This window comes from Grampus griseus (assembly GCF_964374135.1).
Source record: "Grampus griseus genome assembly, chromosome: 9".
Taxonomy (NCBI): Eukaryota; Metazoa; Chordata; class Mammalia; order Artiodactyla; family Delphinidae; genus Grampus; species Grampus griseus.
In genome coordinates this window covers 95,384,464-95,405,526 of record NC_139003.1, presented here as the reverse complement: position 1 = coordinate 95,405,526, position 21,063 = coordinate 95,384,464, and the positions used below count along the sequence as shown (strand labels likewise).

General features: G+C 39.8%; 1 protein-coding gene across 3 annotated transcripts in view; it reads right to left on the bottom strand.

The window, feature by feature from the left end:
• Nucleotides 1-21,063, bottom strand: part of HECW1 (HECT, C2 and WW domain containing E3 ubiquitin protein ligase 1) — a gene marked incomplete at both ends in the record, with an annotated part of 479,237 nt that overhangs the window by 79,843 nt on the left and 378,331 nt on the right. For all 3 annotated transcript variants that reach the window (XM_082661880.1, XM_082661879.1, XM_082661881.1), the window contains 3 exons: nt 13,964-14,149; nt 16,260-16,381; nt 18,448-18,590. In XM_082661880.1, the coding sequence (XP_082518006.1) occupies nt 13,964-14,149; nt 16,260-16,381; nt 18,448-18,590 (451 nt within the window). The remainder of the gene's footprint in view (nt 1-13,963; nt 14,150-16,259; nt 16,382-18,447; nt 18,591-21,063) is intronic.

Here is a 21,063-nt window from a genome sequence, read left to right as displayed (position 1 = left end):
TTTCCTATGTTATTAAGTATTCTTTTAACACAGAATTTTATTGATTATATGGTGTTCAGTTTGATGAATGCATAATAATTAATTTCAGTACCCTCTATCATTGGACACTTGACTTTTTACTGTTTTATAATAATGCTTCAATAAACACTCTTGTGTATAAATCTTTGTGGCATGTCTGATTAGTGTATAAGTTCCAATATATGACAAAAGTCATTCTTTAAAACTAAAATTAGTTACCTTTCACAAAAGAGAAAATTAATACTTATTTTTTTTTCTTTTACAAAACCTTCTGTACTAGAAAATAATCTTTCAAATACTCTCTTCTGAGCAAAGTGTAATATTTGGTAACGATATCTTTGCCTTAAATGACCTCAACCAGTGCTTGTTTTAGACATGTTCAGGTGTCACCTGACAGAAGTAGGCCAAGAAATATTATACAGATTTAGAAATTATTCTTGGGGAATATGAGCTTATGATTTAAAGTACTGTAAACAAGACTCATTGTAAACCAATCTTTTAAAAAGCTTTATAAAATGTCATACAGGAAGTGGGTTTCATTAGGGAGATCAAAAATACTCACAGATACTAATCATGTGAATTAGTATCTGTGCCTGGTAATAAAATTTCCCAGAACAGCTTCCCACATAGAGCCAAAAAAGAGCTGTATGTCCAACAACAGAGGGGACTGAAATGATGTCCCCTGAAACACCGTGTTAGATGCTCAAAAAATGATGCCAGTGAGATAAAAAAAATACAAGAATCTGAATAAGAATGCAATGTGAGTGGGAAAAAACCCAACATTTATCAACATGTTTACATGAGATTTTAAACACGCAAGTATAAGCTAAATTAGTGTATAGTAAAAGGAGACATTATTCAACTATATGTCAAAGTTTATAAATTAAAGTTAAATGGGTTCCTTATATATATGTATATGTGGTAATTTTTTAGTATAAATTCCTAAAAGGTGAGTTAATTACTGGGTTAAAAGTTAGGATAACATTTATGTTTATTGATCCATATTAACAAACTACCTTCACAAGAGCCGTACATATTTGTCATCTTACCAAAAGTCCATGAACCATTTTCACGGACTTTGCCAGTGCTGAGTATTGGAAAGAACTCTTAGAAATGTTGAATGGTAAATAATGATGAATTATAAGGGAAGCCAAACATTTTCTCCTAAGTTTATTTGTCAATTTCTTCATTGGAGTGTTGTCTACTTTGCCTTTTCCCTTTTTTGTTGTTAGGATGTTAAGATTTTCTTTAATTTAAACGTGCTTACTCATGTGCCTTCACACTGCTTTTGATTTTCGTTGGCTTTGTTTTTTAATACACAGAATTTTTTAGGTTCTTATGTATACAAATCTCTCAATTATTTCTCTCTAGCTAGAGGTCAGTTAAATGCTTAATTATATTTTTCTAGCTTTATTTTTGGTGGGTTAATTGTTTCTGGAAACTTGTTTTGGTATGATGTGAAGTTGTAATTGGATTTTTTTCTCCAAGGGCTTATTTTTCTAAATCACCCATTCCCTATCGTTTCATTAAATATAAATTCTTATAAATACCATGGTGTGTTTCAGGAATATTTTATCTGTTCCAATGGTCTGTGGGAGTTTCACTGTTCCAATTATTAATGTCTGTAGGGCAAGTTTCCTCTTATTATTTATCTTTTCCAAAATTTTCTTAGGTATTCTTGCCTGTTTATTTCACTTTTCCAGATGAACTGATATTAATTTTATTAATTTCCAAAATAGTTTTAACTGGCAAATAATGATAATTTTGTCTCCTTTTTTACAAGGGCTCTTTTACCTTTTACCTCCTTTTTTTGTAATACATGCAAGAACTTCCAAAACAATGTTAAATAAGATACGGCCGCTGCAATCTTCTTGTTCTGTATTTTGATAGGAAAACTTACTAGGGTCCAATTGTAAAACAGGACATGGTTCATTATGTTAAGGGAGCCTTTATTTTGTCATGAAAACACACTTACTTTCCTACTTTTCTAAGACTATGTTTTATTTTTAAAACATAAATGTGTATTTCATTTTTATCAAGTACTTTTCTAGTATTTCTTAAAATGATCAACTGATATTCCTCCTATAAACTATTGGTTAAAATATTAGAGATAATAGATTAACTAGTAGTAAATGACCCTTATATCTTTGGGAGAAAACCTATTTAATTGTGGTGGGTCATTCTTTTAATATACTGTCAAATTCAACTTCATTTTAATTTTTTTAATTTGTTTTTAATTTTTGTTTCAAAAGCATTTATTTATTTTTTGTTATGCTAATTACAGTCTTCACCAAATAGAGTATAAACTTGTATCTGCTAGGACAGTGTTTTACTTATCTCTAAACCGCTCATGCTGTGGCACTGTATTAGGTATAATACATAACTCAACAATTTGTGAGCACAATTCATGAATGCATGACATGAGAACTTTGATTCCAAACACTTCATTTTTAAATATGAGCTTTTTGGAACTCAAGTGAATTTTGTGTATAGTTTTTTTAAAAATTCAGATTTCCCTAGTTCTACTTGTACTCATCTGTTACGTTTAGTTTTATACAATTTAATCATGTTCATGTATCCACCACCACAGTCAAGATACTGAACAGTTCAATCACCATAAGGACCCTTCATGGGGCCCTTTCCAATTACACTTACCTCCCTTCCTTATTCCTCTACCCCATTCCATCCTTGACCCCTAGCCAATAACTGTTCTCCATTTCTGAATTTTTGTCACCTCAAGAATGCTATAAAAATGGAATCATACAGTATGTAACCTTTTGAGATTGACTTTTTTCACTTAATATAATTTCTGTGAGATTCCTCCAAGTTGTTACATGTATCAGCAGTTCATTCTTTTTTTTTCATTGCTCATTACTTTTCTATGGTATGGATGTACTAAATTTGTGGCAACAGTTTTTGCTTTCCGCCTAGTTTCATAAGCAAAGTTATAATGGCTTCATGAAATAAACTATGCAGTTTCCATTTTTTCCCATGTTCTGGAGTAGAGCATGAAGATATCTGGGAGTGGGAAATGCATTCACTGATACATTCTCCAAATTATTCTATAAGTCTATTCAATTTTTTATATTTACCAAGTCAAATGTATATGAATATATATATAATATGTAAATTATTCATTTCTTCTAGATTTTCTGTGATATCAAACATTTATTGAACTATTTGTTAAATAAAGAAAGAAATGTATTTTCTTTTTTCCTTTTAAAAATTTCCCTGCACCTGCTACATCTCATTTTGTTGATTTTATTTACTATTTATCTCTCTTCTACAACAACTCTTACATTTACTTCTTACATTGTTTTCTAATTCATACACTTCTGCCTTTTATTTTTTTCAAATACACATTAAAATACATTTCTGCTTCAATTACTGTTGCTTTTTTATCTTCTCTAAATCATTGATTTGGAAGCTTATATTTATTTTTCTTCTTTGATAATAAAAACCAGTGCTGCTAGCCCTTTGAGTACATGCTTTCTTATCTCATGCTTTATTAAGTACTACTTTCTTGCATTTTCAATAACTTCTTAAAGATTTCTAAGTCTTAATTTTATTTAAAACCCAATAGTCACATAGAATATTGTTTTGAATTTCCAACTAGCCCAGTTTTTGTTTCTGATGGTGGTTTTTAAATTTGTTATTTAAAATTGGGCTTTATTGCTTGCGGCCATGGAATGCAACTTGAGTATTTTCTGCTTTTTTGTTTTCTTTGTGTTATAGAATGTTATCACTTAGAAAAATGGTCCATAGATCTTGAAAAGATGTTGTAAGCTCTTTTTTTTATTGTATTTATTCCTTGGTATTTTATTCTTTTTGGTATGATTTTAAATGGGATTATTTTCTTCTTTCTCTTTCTGATAGTTCACTATTAGTGTAGAGAAAAGCAACATATTTCTATATATTAGTCTTGTATTCTTCAAATTTACTGAACTCTATTAGTTCTAATAGTTTTTTGGTAGACTTCAGGGTTTTCTATACATACTATTATGCCATCTGTAAATAGTGACTCTTTTACTTTTTTTCCTTCCAATTTTTGATATTTTTTATTTCTTTTCCTTGTCTAATTGCTGTGGCTAGAACTTAAAACACTATGTTAAATAAAGGTGGCAAGAGTGGGCATCCTTGTGTTGTTCCTGGTTTTAGAGGAAAAGCTTTCAGTTTTTTACCATTGAGTATGATGTTGGCTGTGGGTGACAGTATGATGTGGATGTTTGTCATAAATGGCCTTTATTATGTTGGGATATGTTCCCTCTATACCAACTTTGTTGAGAGTTCTTTATCATAAATGGATGCTGAATTTTGACAAATGCATTTTCTGCATCTATTGAGATGATCATGTGATTTTTATCATTCCTTTTGTTAATGTAGTGTATCCCATTGATTTGTGGATGTTCAACCATCCTTGCATTCCTGGAATAAATCCCACTTGATGATGGTATATGATCCTTTTAAGGTATTATTGAATTTGATTGGTTAGTATTTTGTTGAGCGTTTTTAATCTACATTCATCAGAGATATTGCCCTGTAATTTTCTTTTTTTCATAGTGTCTTTGTCTGGTTTTGGTATCAGGGTAACAGTGGCCTCTGAGAATGATTTTGTGAGTGTTCCTGCCTCTTCAATTTTTTGGAATAAAATACCTAGGAATAAACTTAACCAAGGAAGTGAAAGACCTATACTCTGAAAACTATAAAACACTGATGAAGGAAACTGAAGATGATACAAAGGAATGGAAAGATATCCTGTGTTCATAGATAGGAAGAATTGTTAAAATTTCCATACTACTCAAAGCAATCTACAGATTTAATGCAACCTCTTTCAAAATACCTATGACATTTTCCACAGAACTAGAATAAATAATCCTAAAATTTATATGGAACCACAAAAGACCCCAAATTGCAAAAGCAATCTTGAGGAAAAAAGAACAAAGTTTTCATGCTCCCTGACTTCAGACAATACTACAAAGCTACAGTAATCAAAACAGCATGGTACTGTCATGAGAACAGACACACAGATCAATGGAACAGAATAGAGAATGCAGAAATAAGCCCATGCACTTATGATCAATTAATTTACGACAAAGAAGGCAAGAATATACAATGGAGGAAAAACAGTCTCTTCAATAAGAGGTGCTGGGAAAACTGGACAACTACATGTAAAAAAATGAAATTAGAACATTCACTAAACCATATACAGAAATCAACTCAAAACAGATTAAAGACCTAAATATAAGACCTAAAACCAAAAACTCCTAGAAGCGAACACAGGCAGAACACTCTTTGACATAAATTGGACAAATATTTTTTGGGGTCTGTCTCCCAAGGCAAAAGAAAGAAAAGCAAAAATAAACAAATGGGACCTAATTAAACTTAAAAGCTTTTGGACAGCAAAGGGAACCATTGACAAAAAGACAACCTACTGAATGGGAGAAAAATACATGCAAAAGATATGACTGATAAAGGTTAATAACCAAAATATATAAACAGTTCTTATAACTCAATATTAAAAAAAAAAGAACCTGATTAAAAATGGGCAGTAGGGGCTTCCCTGGTGGTGCAGTGGTTGAGAGTCCACCTGCTGATGCAGAAGACATGGGTTCGTGCCCCAGTCCAGGAAGATCCCACATGCCACAGAGCGGCTGGGACTGTGAGCCATGGCCGCTGAGCCTATGCATCTGGAGCCTGTACTCCGCAACGGGAGAGGCCACAGCAGTGAGAGGCCTGCGTACCGTGAAAAAAAAAAAAAAATGGGCAGAAGACCTGAGTAGACATTTTTCCAAAGAAGATATACAATTGGTCAACAGGCACATAAAAAGATGCTCAACATTGCTAATCACCAGAAAAATGCAAATCAAAACCAGAATGAGATATGTCACCTCACCCTGTCAGATGGGCTATTTTCAAAAAGTCTACAAACAACAAATGATGGTCAGGATGTGGAGAAAAGAAAACCCTAGGACATTCTTTTTTTTTTTTTTAACATCTTTATTGGAGTATAATTGCTTTACAATGGTGTGCTAGTTTCTGCTTCATAACAAAGCGAATCAGTAATACATGTACATATGTTCCCATATCTCTTCCCTCTTGCATCTTCCTCCCTCCCACCCTCCCTATCCCACTCCTCTAGGTGGTCAAAAAGCACCAAGCTGATCTCCCTGTGCTATGCGGCTGCTTCCCACTAGCTATTTATTTTACGTTTGGTAGTGTATATATGTCCATGTCACTCTCTCACTTTGTCACAGCTTACCCTTCCCCCTCCCCATATCTTCAAGTCCATTCTCTAGTAGGTCTGTGCCTTTATTCCCGCCTTACCCCTAGGTTCTTCATGACTTTTTTTTTTCTTAGATTCCATATATATGTGTTAGCATATGGTATTTGTTTTTCTCTTTCTGACTTACTTCATTCGGTATGACAGACTCTAGGTCCATCCACCTCACTACAAATAACCCAATTTCGTTTCTTTTTATGGCTGAGTAATATTCCATTGTATATATGTGCCACATCTTCTTTATCTATTCATCTGTTGATGGACACTTAGGTTGCTTCCATCTCCTGGCTGTTATAAATAGGGCTGCAATGAACATTGTGGTACATGACTCTTTTTGAATTATGGTTTTCTCAGGGTATATGCCCAGTAGTGGGATTGCTGGGTCGTATGGTAGTTCTATTTGTAGTTTTTTAAGGAACCTCCATACTGTTCTCCATAGTGGCTGTACCAATTCACATTCCCACCAGCAGTGCAAGAGTGTTCCCTTTTCTCCACACCCTCTCCAGCATTTATTGTTTCTAGATTTTTTGATTATGGCCATTCTGACTGGTGTGAGATGATATCTCATTATAGTTTTGATTTGCATTTCTCTACTGATTAATGATGTGAGCATTCTTTCATGTGTTTGTTGGCAATCTGTATATCTTTGGAGAAATGTCTATTTAGGTCTTCTGTCCATTTTTGGATTGGGTTGTTTTTTTGTTATTGAGCTGCACGAGCTGCTTGTAAATTTTGGAGATTAATCCTTTTTCAGTTGCTTCATTTGCAAATATTTTCTCCCATTCTGAGGGCTGTCTTTTCATCTTGTTTATGGTTTCCTTTGTTGTGCACAAGCTTTTAAGTTTCATTAGGTCCCATTTGTTTATTTTTGTTTTTATTTCCATTTCTCTAGGAGGTGGGTCAAAAAGGATCTTGCTGTGATTTATGTCATAGAGTGTTCTGCCTATGTTTTCCTATAAGAGTTTGATAGTTTCTGGCCTTACATTTAGGTCTTTAATCCATTTTGAGCTTATTTTTGTGTATGGTGTTAGGAAGTGTTCTAATCTCATACTTTTACATGTACCTGTCCAGTTTTCCCAGCACAGAGAATCCCAAAGATGCTACCAGAAAACTACTAGAGCTAATCAATGAATTTGGTAAAGTAGCAGGATACAAAATTAATGCACAGAAATCTGTGGCATTCCTATACACTAATGATGAGAAATCTGAAAGTGAAATTAAGAAAACATTCCCATTGACCATTGCAACAAAAAGAATAAAATATCTAGGAATAAACCTACCTAAGGAGACAAAAGACCTGTATGCAGAAAATTATAAGACTGATGAAAGAAATTAAAGATGATACAAATAGATGGAGAGATATACCATATTCTTGGATTGGAAGAATCAACATTGTGAAAATGACTCTACTACCCAAAGCAATCTACAGATTCAATGCAATCCCTATCAAACTACCACTGGCATTTTTCACAGAACTAGAACAAAAAATTTCACAATTTGTATGGAAACACAAAAGACCCCAAATAACCAAAGCAATCTTGAGAACGAAAAACAGAGTTGGAGGAATCAGGCTCCCTGACTTCAGACTATACTACAAAGCTACAGTAATCAAGACAGTATGGTACTGGCACAAAACCAGAAATATAGATCAATGGAACAGGATAGAAAGCTCAGAGATAAACCCACGCACATATGGTCACCTTAGCTTTGATAAAGGAGGCAAGAATATACAGTGGAGAAAAGACAGCCTCTTCAATAAGTGGTCCTAGTACATTCTTGACGGGAATGTAAATTGGTGCAGCCACTGTGAAAACAGAATGGAGGTTCCTCAAAAAAATTAAAAATAGAACAACCATGTGAGCCACCAATTCCACTCCTGGGTATATATCTAAAGAAAATGAAAACATTAATTCAAAAGATACATGCACCGCAGTGTTCATAGAAGCATTATTTACAATAGCCGAGATATGGAAGCAATCTAAGTGTCCATCAACAGATGAATGGATAAAGTCGATGAGCTGTATGTATGTATGTATATATGTGTGTGTGTGTGTGTGTATACACACACACACACACACACACACACAGATTGAAATACTAATAAGCCATAAAAAAGAATGAAATTCTGACATTTGCAACAACATGGATGGACATATAGGTTATTATGCTTAGTGAAGTAAGTCAGACGGAGAAAGACAAATACTGTATGTTATCACTTATATGCGGAATCTAAAAAATAAAACTAATTAATGAATATAACAAAGGAGAAACAGACTCTCAGATATAGAAAACGAACTAGTGGTTACCAGTGGGGAGAAGGAAGGGGGGGAGGGGCAAGATAGGGTAGGGGTTTAAGAGATACAATCTACTATGTATAAAATGACTAATCAACAAGGATATATTGTACAACACAGGGAAATATAGCCATTATTTTATAATAACTGTAGATGGAGTACAAGCTATAAAAATATTGAATCACAACTGAAACTAATATTATATTGCAAGTCAATTATACTTCAATTAAAAAAATAAAAGATTATTATTAAAAGTTGTGGTAAAATATAAAATTTGTCATTTTAATTATTTTTAAGTGTACAATTTAATGGCATTAAGTACATTCTCTTTGTTGTGCAGCCATCATCACTATTCATCTTCTAAATTTTTTCACTTTTCAAAACTGAAACTATGGCTCCATTAAAAAATAACTCCTCATTCCCTCCTCCCCTCACTTCCTGGTAACCTCTATTCTACTTTCTGTTTCTATGAATACTATTTTAGATATCTCATATGGGATATAATATTTGTCCTTTTGTGTCTGACTTATTTAACTTAGCATAATGTTTTCGAGGTTAATTCATGTCGTAGCATGTCAGATTTTCATTCCTTTTTAAGGATGAAAAATGTTTCATTGTATGCATATAACACATTTTGTTTACCCATTCATGTAAGCTCTATTTTTCCACCTTTATTGAGATACACTTGACAGATAAAAATTGTTTGTAATTAAGGTCATAGGTTTTTGAAAGAGATTGCATTAAATTTAAATAAAAGAAAAGAAAAATAAAGTTTTCTTTATATAATATGTATGTTGTTCTTTGGTTCACAAGGTGTATATGATTATTGTATCTTTATTTTAATTGCACCATTGATTAGTATAAAATTTTTCTCTGACTCCATTTTAATGATCTGAATTTCAACTCTCCTTTGTATGATATTAATACACCATCACTGATTTTTCTGTTACTGTTTTCACACTATATTAAATATTTATTCTTTTACTATTAAACTTTCTGAATCATTTCTTAGGTATGTTTCTTTTTAAGCTGGGTTTGTTTGCTATCAAATCTGATAGTATCTCCTTTTGGTAAGGAGATACTATTTCTTACTAGGAATACTAAGTTCATCCTATTTCCACCTGCTGCCACGACTGTTATGCCTGGCTTTACTGTTGTTATTTTATTCTATTAATTTAATTTTCTTTCCTTCCTTGTGGATTTTTTTGTGCGTTTTGTTTTATCAACTGTATTTTGTTTGATTTTATCTTTTGTAGGAATTCAAAAGAGAATACTCTTGCTTTAAATGGTAAAATGGTTGCTTTTTAAGTTTGTCAAATAACTATATTTAGCCATTGTTTTTCAAATTATCCGCTTTGACCCCCCTTACACCCAACTAGGAACTTAGCACAACTTTCCTTGCCCTGTTCACTAACCCACTTCCTGTTTCCTTATTTTTTAATTCTGGTCTGTGGATATTGGTCCAGATTATTCTTATACACATATTCCATTTTTATTATACATATTTCCCATATTTTATTGAGCCTTTTCCAATATATTTTAAAGCATTAAAATCTTAAAGCAATTATTTACACTTGTATTTGTGGATTTGATTGATTTTAAATACCCACCGCCATAGTTTTTAACGCTATGATTTTCCCATTATTGATTTCCTCTGCTTTATTTGTGAGTCGTCTGGAGAATGGTTTTCTTAGGGCAGGCAAAAGAGTAGGGTGAGCTCTGAAGTCTTGTACATGAGGTTTTTTCCCTACTGTCATCACACTTCAGTGATAACAATTTTTCTGGAAATAGGATTACTGGGCTACTACCTTTCTCATCAATAACCTGTAGTCATTGCTCTCTGGGTTTCTACAGTTTAGTTTTATGGATGGGAAGTTTGAAGCTTGTCTTATTTTAATTCTTTTGTAAATAACGTTCACATTATCATGGCTGTATATTGATAAGATTTTTTAAATCTCTAAAGACATTCCAGAGTATGTGTAGAGATAGAATTTATTTTAATTAATTTTACTATAACTCAGTGAGTCCAATTAACCTGCCCACCTGAACAGTTTGTTGTAGATCAAAGTTGTATTTTCAATATTTAACAATTTAATATATTTAATATTTACTTATTGCTACTGCATTCTGATTTCTTCTTGAAGAACATCTATAAGTCATTCATCCAACAGAGATTTATTGAGGGCCAACTATGTGGCAGGCACTATTCTAGGCCCTTAGAGGTTTCATCAATGAGTAACACAAAGATCCCTGCTCTCAAGGAGCTTAAAATTCTGCCAGGAGAAACAGACAAAACAGTAAATCGAGTAAATATGTAACTTATATAGCAGAGCACACGGGTAAGGGATCTTGAGGGATCTTGTAATATTAAATTGGTCAATATTAAACTGGTTCTTGCTGAGAAGATGAGATATATATTTTTTCTTTTTTTTTGGTTTTTACCTTTTTTTTTTCACTTTATGCTTCACTGTTTGCAATGTGGTGCCTTCCCTGTGCTTTGGGGGCTGTTTCCATGTTCATATTCTATATTAATGATTTGATTTTACATAGTGTCAGTTCTGCTCTGTTTTATCCCTATGCTATTACATTTTGTTGTTCCCTGCAATCTTAAAACATTTATTTAGCCCACGTCCTTTTCTTTTCTTGTTTTTAATTGTAGTAAGAACACCTAACGTGAGTTTTAGTTTCTTACAAAATTTTTTTAAAATTTACTTATTTATTTATTTTTGGCTGCGTTGGGTCTTCACTGCTGCACGCGAGCTTTCTTCAGTGGTGGCGAGCGGGGGCTAGTCTTCGCTGTGGTGCGCAGGCTTCTCATTGTGGTGGCTTCTCTTGTTGTGGTGCACAGGTGTGTGGGCTTCAGTAGTTGTGGCACGCAGACCCAGAAGTTGTGACTCATGGGCTCTAGAGCTCAGCCTCAGCAGTTGTGGCGCACGGGCTTAGTTGCTCCGTGGCACGTGGGATCTTCCCGGACCAGGGCTCGAACCCGTGTCTCCTGCGTTGGCAGGTGGATTCTTAACCACTGTGCCACTAGGGAAGTCCCTGCAACAAATTTTAAAGTGTATAGTACAGTACTGTTAACTATAGGTACCATATTGTATAGCTGATCTCTAGAGCTTATTCATTTTGTGTAACAAAGACTCTCTACCCATTGAACAGAAACTCCCCACTTCCTCCTGCTCCCATCCCTTGGCAACCACCATTCTACTCTGTTTCTATGAGCTTGAGCAGATCTCTTGTATAAATGGAATAGTGCAGTTTTTGTCCTCCTGTGACTACCTAATTTCATTTAACATAATGTCTTCCATGTTCATCCATGTTGGAACATGTGTCAGAATCCCCTTCTTTTTTAAGGCTACATAATACCCCATTGTATGTATACACCACATTTTCTTTATCCATTCATCCATCAACAGACATTTAGGTTGTTTCCATATCTTGGCTATTTGATTAATGCTGCAAAGAACATAGGAGTATGGATATCTCTCTGAGATTTTGATTTCAGTTCTTCTGGATCAATACCCAGAGTGGGATTGCTAGATCCCACGCTGGTTCTATTTTCTTATGTCTGCTTCCTCTCAGATTGTTTTCTGTGTGTGGCTTCTTTGTGCTCAACAGAAGTCATACCGTCTCGTGCCCTTCTGTGTATGATAAGCAGATTATCTTTAAAATATTCATTTCTATTTTCTGAAGAAAATTATATGCTTTTTCTCAAGATAAAGATTCTGTTTCCTTCATGTAGTAGTAGGTCTTCAGAGGTCCCTTCTTATTTTGTTGCTATGTGTTCAGTCCTTAGGAGAGGCCGTCTCCATCTCACGCCTGCCACAGACGGGGTCTCACCTGTCTCACCACCTGAAGCCCCACCACCCCTTGGATAACCATCCTCCTTGGCACAGCCCTGGAGCCAACTTGAGGCTCACATGCAATCTCCACCGATGCTGGGCGGAGGCCGTGTCCACCTTCCTCTGATTTCCAAGACAACAGATGAGTCAGAGGCCATTCTGTCCTCCTCGTGGGGATGACAGTGCATTCAAAGACACCAGACAGCTCGGCCCCAGCCCTCCTCTTCCTACACAGTACACACTAAAAGTGAAGGCTGTTGACTCTGAACATGTCAATAAAGAAAGAAGCAGACTGGCCGAGCGAGGAACAAGAAGATGGTCCAGTGTTCTGGAAGCTGCCCTGTTTCTTTTGCATAGAAAGCTATCACCACACCATGAAAATGACCATGTGTCACTGTCATTCTCCCAGTGGAGGCAACACCCAGTAAACAAGGAAGTCCTGGGGAATGAAATCTGGCTGTGGTGGCTTTTTGCATACACGAGGCACCCCTCGCCCAGTTCATCCCCGACTACAGAGCTGGTCATAGACAGTCATTGTACTGACGGACTTGCATTAATTAGTGGACACAATCTTTCCCCCCATACTCCAGAGAGCCCAGGTTCTTAGGCATGATAAAATGGTTGTGGGGGGGATTTCTGGCTCCCAGGGCACGGTGATGTCCCATCAACCCACTTTGGGGAACCATGGCTTTGCACGTTCACCATCACAGAGGAAAGGAGCTGTGTGATGCAGTTTCCCACTTAGACATGTGTCTGCTGGCAACACTTCTGATTCCTTTGTCACTAAAAGAGGGAGGGATTCTCTCTACCAAAGTTTGTAAAAGATTACACAGGGACAATTCCTTGGTAAACTGTTTGGCCCTGTCTTATAAGTGCACTGAGATGACTGATGGTGGTTAAGGAAAAGCATCCTCGCTTTAGCAGACTCAGCTAGGCTTCTAGAGCATCCCTGGGAAAGCCCAGTTTTGGTTAAGGTCACATGAAAGCAAAATGCAAGCCAGGAACATTGCACGGGCCCAATTCACCCGGTCCCTGTTTGCCAGGCTGTTTTAATAACTGAAGGCTTATTAGGGAAATCACAATGAGTAATCTAATAATGTCACTCCCAGTTAGCTAATAATTTCATTACCTGAGAGTGAGCTGTTTAAGGAGGCAAAACAATAGAAAGGTCACGGAACAGAATCTGGTTTCAGGTTCCAAACCGAAAACCAGTTCCAGATCTCAACTGGGCGTGACACTGTCCCCCCACCGCCAACACCCCACCCCTTCCCCACCCAGAGAACACAGAGCAATGTCATAACTTGGTGGAGGTGCTGCTGGCACCAGTGGGCAGAGCCAGGGATGCTTGAAGACATCCCGCACATCACAAGACAGAAACCCAGGTGTGGGTAGTTACCCCTCCTTCCTTCCTGGTGGCCAATGGCACGTCTGAGGCACAGCCTTCCCTGTCCTCCCCATGCTCCCTCCTCACTGCCTGCTCACCAGTGTTCTCCTTTTGCTGTAAGGCCCCCCACTGCAGTCAGGCTCACCTTTCCCTGCTGGTCTGTTTTGACCTCCCAGCCCCGGGGCAATTCCAGCCGAGTGTCCGCAAACATGTTGATGAAATTCACCAAGTCCCGGTTGTGCTGGTAGCGTTCAAAGTTGCGCGCGTCCCGCCGGACCTTGAGGATCATGTGCTTCAAGCAGGTGCTACTGGTGAAGACTCGGTAGGCACTCTGAGAGGGGTCGGGGCCGACGGGGAAGGCAGTGGGGATTAGGAGAAACACAGACCAAGCATACTTTGAGCCCCTTGATGGGATGTGATGTGATTGCTACACAGGGATTTACTGGGAGCCTTGGGCGTTGGGGGTGGGGTGTAGAGCTCTTGCTGCCCCCCGGAAACACACATGGACCTCCGGGCTGTCTGGCTCTACCACTGCTTCAGCATCCTGGATGCTGTCGACCTGCCCTGCATCTCAGAGCTGCCCTCCTCCTTCCTCCCTCCTCCCGCCCCAGCAGGGCTCTGCTCTCTCAAGTCTCCCTCTGACTCTCTGAGCATCTCCTTCCTCTCCATCCGGCTGCCTCCTCTGACCGCACAGGTGCGCCCGTGCTCCATCTTAGCTGTCTTTATAGCAGGGTGTATTAGTTAAGGTTCCCTGTGGATTTAGGGCTGACCTTCAGAGGTCTGCCACTCCTTGCTAGGTAAAAACTTGTGTGTGTGTGTGTGTGTGTGTGTGTAGGGGTTGGGGGATGAGAAGAAGTGAAGAAAGTTTCAGGAGTTCCTCATTGTGCCAAGTAAGCATTCTATGCTACCTGGGGCTGGTGTGTGTGGGGTTCCAGGAGAGACTGCTCACAGCCAGAGCAGGCTGGGGCAGTGGCTCCTTCCGGCTCAGGGCCACCTGGTGCCCAGCGCTGAGGGCATCGCTACTGGCATCCTTGCCCCCCTTCGTGACTCCCCCACCTGCACCGCTGGGCAGCTGCTCCGGGTCTAACCACTGGATGTCCCAGAGGCTTCTCTAATATAACCTGCTCAAATCTGGTCCCTCCTCCCCTGCCATAGCCTGCATCACTTAATCAAACTACTGCTAACTGGGGACATGACCACCTAACTCAGGGGCCCGAAGCAGAGAGGACTCACTTTCTGGAGTCCTCATCTCCCATCCCCCTCCATCACAGTGGCCCCAAGCGCGACTGAAATAGCTCCCGAGCAGAGTCCTTCTTTCTCTGCTCCCGGCCCCTTCCGTAAGGCAGCCCTTGATCATCGCTCACTTGAGCGCTTGAACCAGCCTCTGGTCTTAGTCCCCTCAGTCCCTCTCCCACAGTTCTGCCAGAGAAAAGAATTCCTCAAACACTGGATCATGTAACTGATGATAACATCGGAGACTGCTGGCTCCTGTCGCCTACTGAGGTAGATCCAGGTTCCTTTCCGTGACGTACCAGGCAATTTGCTGCTCATCTCTCCACGCCCTCTTCCCAGATCTGCCTGTTGCCACACTCCAGGCTCACTGGACCCAGCCCCAGGCTGAGTCCTTCCTCCTGCAGCCAGGAACCTCTGCCCCTCCCACTTTCAACCTTCAGGACTGAATTCAGCGGTCACCTCTTCAGGACCACTCCCTGTGTTTCCTGAGCATCTTGTTCCTCCCTGAGGTCAGGCACTGTCCTGTCACGTTAGACACATCTCTGCACGTCTGTTGCTCCACAAAATGAGGAGCTTCTGCTCAGCAGGTGTCACCCTAATCTGTCTTTATGACTCCAGCACTTAGATCTGTGCCTGAACTGCAGGAAACATTTGTTGAATGAGAAAAGTAATGACTATAGTAATATAATGTCATTGCTTCCTCGACAATACCAAAAAAAAAAAAAAAAAAAGGAATGAAAAAAACTACATATGTAATAATCACATCAAATTTACCTTAAGCATGTTACTTGCAAAACTAATTACAGGAAAAGGAAACCTAGTTATTTATCTATTCTAAAATTTCTTTAATGAAAGTGATTTTATAAAATGATTCAGGCTGAAGGGAATCCGTCAACTTCACAATTGTGTTCCTTAAAAATTTTAACAATAATAAAAACACATCTTTGTTTCCAAATCACTTTCACTGCTATTAACACATCTGAACCTAACAAAAACCCACAGAAGCTACAGCATTTCCAAATCTAGCTTTCCTCCTTTTTGGGAGACTCACAGAGAGCAAAAAAGAACCATCTTTTTTCTTTTCTCTCTTTTTTTTTTCTTGCCTTAGTTAAAATGCTATCCTCTTTAATCTATCCAATGACTTTGCAAAGTTGTGTTTCGGGTCTTGCTGGAAGCCAGGCCAGGCCCCTTCTGTGTGTGGGACTCACGTAATTGGCGTGCAGTACAGTGAAGAACTCGGGGTTGGTGATGAACTTGACAGCCGGGGACTGTAGCAGCAAGGTGATTTTTTGTGAGTTCACTGGAGAAAGTGACCCATCTCTCCTCACATCTGGAAAAAGTGAAGCAAAGCAATGAAAGGCACTGGGAAAAGATCGTTTCAAATAGAGGACTTCTCTCTTGTGGCACCAGCAGCCCACAAGGTTCACCTGCACAGCTGGAGAGGACTGTTGTTTTGAATAGAGATCTGACCAGCTGTCGCAGTGATAGGGCCAGGTGTTCTATCACTCGGTGTCTGTCAGTTAAGAATCATTATTTCCTAGGAGTGTTCCTGTACAACGTCAGTTAGGATCAAGTCCTTGAATACCTCATCCCTTTTATCCCAATGACTTTTTTCTTACTTTCTTTATAAGTTGCTCACCATAGCTATGAGAATTTGTTTGCAGAAAGGACCACAATTCTTCCCCCCCCCCCCACATCCCCATTGGTATGGAACTCTGCAACCCTGTTGAATCGAGCTGGCCTTGTGCCTTGCTTTAACCAACAGAATTTGCCAGAGGTTCTGAGCGGCCTGTGGGTCCCCACTTTCTCTCCCTCAACACGAGAACAGTCTGTGCAAGATGAAAAGCCATGGGGAGTGGGGACAAGCCGCCCCGGCTGAGGTCACATCAGGCCAGCCAGCTTGCAGCTAATTCCACAGCTGACCAAGGAGGCAGGTGTGAGCCCAGTGGCCTGAGGAACCACCCGGCAGGGCTCAGCTCAAGTTGCCCACCTGCAGGATTGAGGGCTAAATGCATGGCTGTGAACTTAAGCTTTCGATGGCTTGTTATACGGCAAATGCCACCGGATCCAATACCAAACCCAGAAAGAAATTTTCTTTTCCTTTTTCCTCATGTTTCTTATTACTCCATCACTTTACTACATCTCTCTCAGAGATTAATAGAAATTAATAATAGAAATACATAAACTAGTCACTTCAGTATATCTGATAAAATGAATAGAATGGAGGCAATTAAAATAGTTGGTGGAACTGTGTACACACATATTTAAAAGAGGGCGTGAAAACGTCCACTCTTCTGCTTTTGCAGAGAGAGCTGAGACCTGGCAGTACAGGAAGCACATGGCTGTTTGCTCCGAATGTTCTAGAGCCGTCAATCTGCCATCATTTACCCAGTTCAAAAAGAAACTGGATTATTAGGATGTTACAGTAATAATCTTACGCTATTACAGGTATAAAAAGCAGAAGCCAATCTCTTCAGAGAAAACAATCTTATGGCTACCAAAGGGGAAAGGAAGGGAGGGGATAAATTAGGAATTTGGGGATTAACAGATACACACTACTATATATAAAGTAGATAACCAACAAGGACCTACTGTATAGCACAGAGAACTATATACAATATCTTGTAATAGCCTATAATGAAAAAGAGTCTGAAAAAGTGTATGTATAACCGAATCCGTTTGCTGTACACCTGAAACTAACACAACATTGTAAATCAACTCTACTCCAATTAAAAAAAGAAGAAGTCAATCTCTTAACGCCTTTTGAATATTCTTGTCTGAGTTCCACTCAGTCAGATTCAAAGAAATGAACACCAGACCCCCCTAGTGGATGCTGATGGTATTTGCTAAAAAATGCTCCCAGGCGGCCATGTATAATCGTAAGCCTGCCGGTTCTCTTTACTCCCAGGTTCCTCCCTCGGGGGGGATTGTATTTTATTCTTTAAAAAAAATTTTTTTTTTTTTTTTTTTACTATTTCCTATTTTTTTAAAAAACATCTTTATTGGAGCATAATAGCTTCACAATGTTGTGCTCGTTTCTGCTGTGTATTTTATTCTAAATGCAAACAAGTCTTCCTATGATTGTCATGTGGCTCCTTGGAAGCAGACCATGAATTCTTATCGTATGTTTTATTTATAAGCGGAAAACAACCTTAGGACACCAACAAATAAATTTACTTAATAAGAAGTGATTAAGCCACCGAAACCAAAAATTGCCTTGATGCACAGGTGCAAGGTCTCTTCACTGTGAATCCACTTTCCCTTTACGTTCCTGGTGGGAAACGTCTGTCTGTTTTACCCTGCTGGTGCCAAGCCCCTTTCTCCCGCTGGCCCTCGCCCACGCCCCGCTTTCCTTACCCCATCCGCATCCCAGGAGTCTGGGCCCATCCTGCATACCTATGCTCGACTGAGAAGTTTCAGCCTCTGAATCACTCCCGCCACCTCCTCCGTTGCCTCCTGCTGGGACCTGCTCACAACTTTGGCTGCCAGAGTCTTCTTCAGGCCTCTCTGTAGCAATGGTTCGCTGAATATTTTGGTACCTTTGTGTCAGAAAGTGCAAAGACAGGAGTTAACTTTGGTTTGATGGCTTGTGGAGGGGCTGATGCCCTGAATCAGATAAGTGGGGAAATCAGTAAAGGATTGTCCTGGAGGTCAAAAAAGTCAGGAAAGAAATGCTCAAAATCCCCACAAGATACCCAAGACAATTAACACTCCAAGTATCTCTGGATGATTTGATTTCTTTTTGTTTTGTAAGCGGTGATGAGTTTCAAGTATGGTGACTTCAAAAAACTCACCCTGCATTAAATGAAATTAGGCTAAATCTAAAATAATGGTATGGGAAGGAACTTAAAATATTACAACTAAGATATCAAAGCACCTCTCCCTGATGGTGATAAGTCTACAAACTAAAATAAAAGTTCTACTCACTTGTTTTTATTTAACAGGTAACTGACAGGACTGGCAAGGGGTGTGCAAAGGTTACACGCTAAAAACACACTGGCAGACAAATAAATGCTTTCTGCTTCTTTGAAGGCTCCTTTGATTTTTCTTTCCAAGTTGGGGAATCAGTCAGTCAGTTGGCCAGTCAGTTGCCTAACCAGGTGCTTACTAAATATTTACTGACTTTTCCAGTGTGTCTGGCTCTGCGCTGGACTTCCAGACCAAAGAGAAGACTGGAATGCGATCTTGCCCTCTGAACCCTCACGGTCAGGAGGGTTCAGAACAAAGAGGGGAAATGCACATAAACCGTGACTCTAGTGAGGTGAACAAGCTGCCCTAGGTGTGTAAGAGGTGTGGACACAGACGAGGAAACACCCAAGGCACATGCGTCCTGAAGTCAGAGTATGACGTGTCGGGGAGCTTGTAGGGAAGGTACACGGAGGAAATGACATGTGCAAAAGGCTGCAGCTGGGAGAACTCCAAGAAGGTTGGTGGTGGCGTCAGGATGTGTGGGCCTCGGGCAGTGCCAGGGAACCAGCAGGGGCGGCAGGGAGCGCCTAGCAGGTGGCCAGCGGCGGCTGGAATGTTTTTCTCTAGGCCCAGGTCCTCCAACTTGAGCTGCATCAGGATCACCTACAGGGCCTGTGAAAACACAGGCTCCATCCCCAGTGTCTCTCTGATTCAGCAGGTCCAGGGATGGGGTGGGGGAGGCAAGAATGTGCATTTCTGACTAGTTCCCAGGTGATGCAGTTTCTGCTGCTGGTCCGGGGACCAACTCTGAGAACCGTCACTGCAGGGGCTGAGCAGCTGCTGGAAGAGAGAGGCAGGTCCAGTTCTACAAGGACCCCCACCTGTGTGGAGCGTGCGGGAGGAGAAGACCCTGGAGTCGGGGAGAGCAGCTGAGAACGACTGCATCGCTCCAGGCTGGAGATGCAGAAGCCTGGAACCAGGCAGGGGTGGTGGAAAAAGCTGGTGTCTAAGGATGCTGCTGGGGGCAGGGGACACCCACATTCTGTAGGGATACTAAGATCACCTATATCTGCCCACAAAACACTCACAGAAATTTCCTAAACCTCCCTGCCTAATTCACATTGTGTTTTGTAGGCAGGTGTCCAGCTGTCTTGTTCCTTTTTGCTCTGCTCTGCGTCCTTCACTCTTTGTAGCCCCTCTTCCTCTTAGCTAAATGACCTTGACTTTGCCTGCTGTCTCTCGGCCCCACCAGGGCACAGGACAGGAATTCCGCTTCCCTTTTCTTCTCGGCACAGCAGGAATGAGGGAAGCGGTCAGACTGACGAGATCTTTAGTGGCAGAGTTTGTAATAACTTTACATGTAGACTCAGCAGAATTTGGGACCTGACTGGGTATGGAGGTTGGAGAAGACAGAGGAGACAACTGTGAAGTTCGAGGCGCCCACTTAGAGCAGGTGGGTGGAGATGCCGGTACTGATGAAGCCCATGTAGGATGGGCAGGTTGGTGGGAAGATTTTAGTGTGGATTTGGACATGGTGACCTAGAGGTCCTTGAGGTCATACAAGTGACAATAGCCAGGGGAGCGTTGCTGTATGGGTCTTGCGCTCAGAGAAGTGAAGTGGGAGTGGAGGAAGAGGCGTGAAGAGGAGGGAGCCTCCAGGGAGCAGCGAGTAGCCAGGTCGCCAGGTGCAATCCAAGGTGGGGGCATGGGGAACGTATTATTACACGGACAAGCTCTTCCATGGCAGGGATTCTGAAGACTAGTGACCTCTCCTTGACCTTTAGAGAGGAGTTTTGGGGACTTCCCTGGCGGTCCAGTGGTTAGGACTCCACGCTTCCACTTCAGGGGGCACAGGTTCGATCCCTGGTTGGGGAACTAAGATCCTACATGCCACCCGGCCAAAAATAAATAAATAAATAAATAAAAAATAAAGAGGAGTTTTGTTCTCAAGTGTGGTCTCCAGACCACTTGCCAGAGAATCAACTGGGTGATTATTATAATTACAGAAATTGGGGCAAAATTGAAATCGGCATTTCTAACAAGTTCTTCAGGTGGTATTATCTACATCTAGGTTTGAGGCTCTCTGGTGCGGGGCTTTCTTTA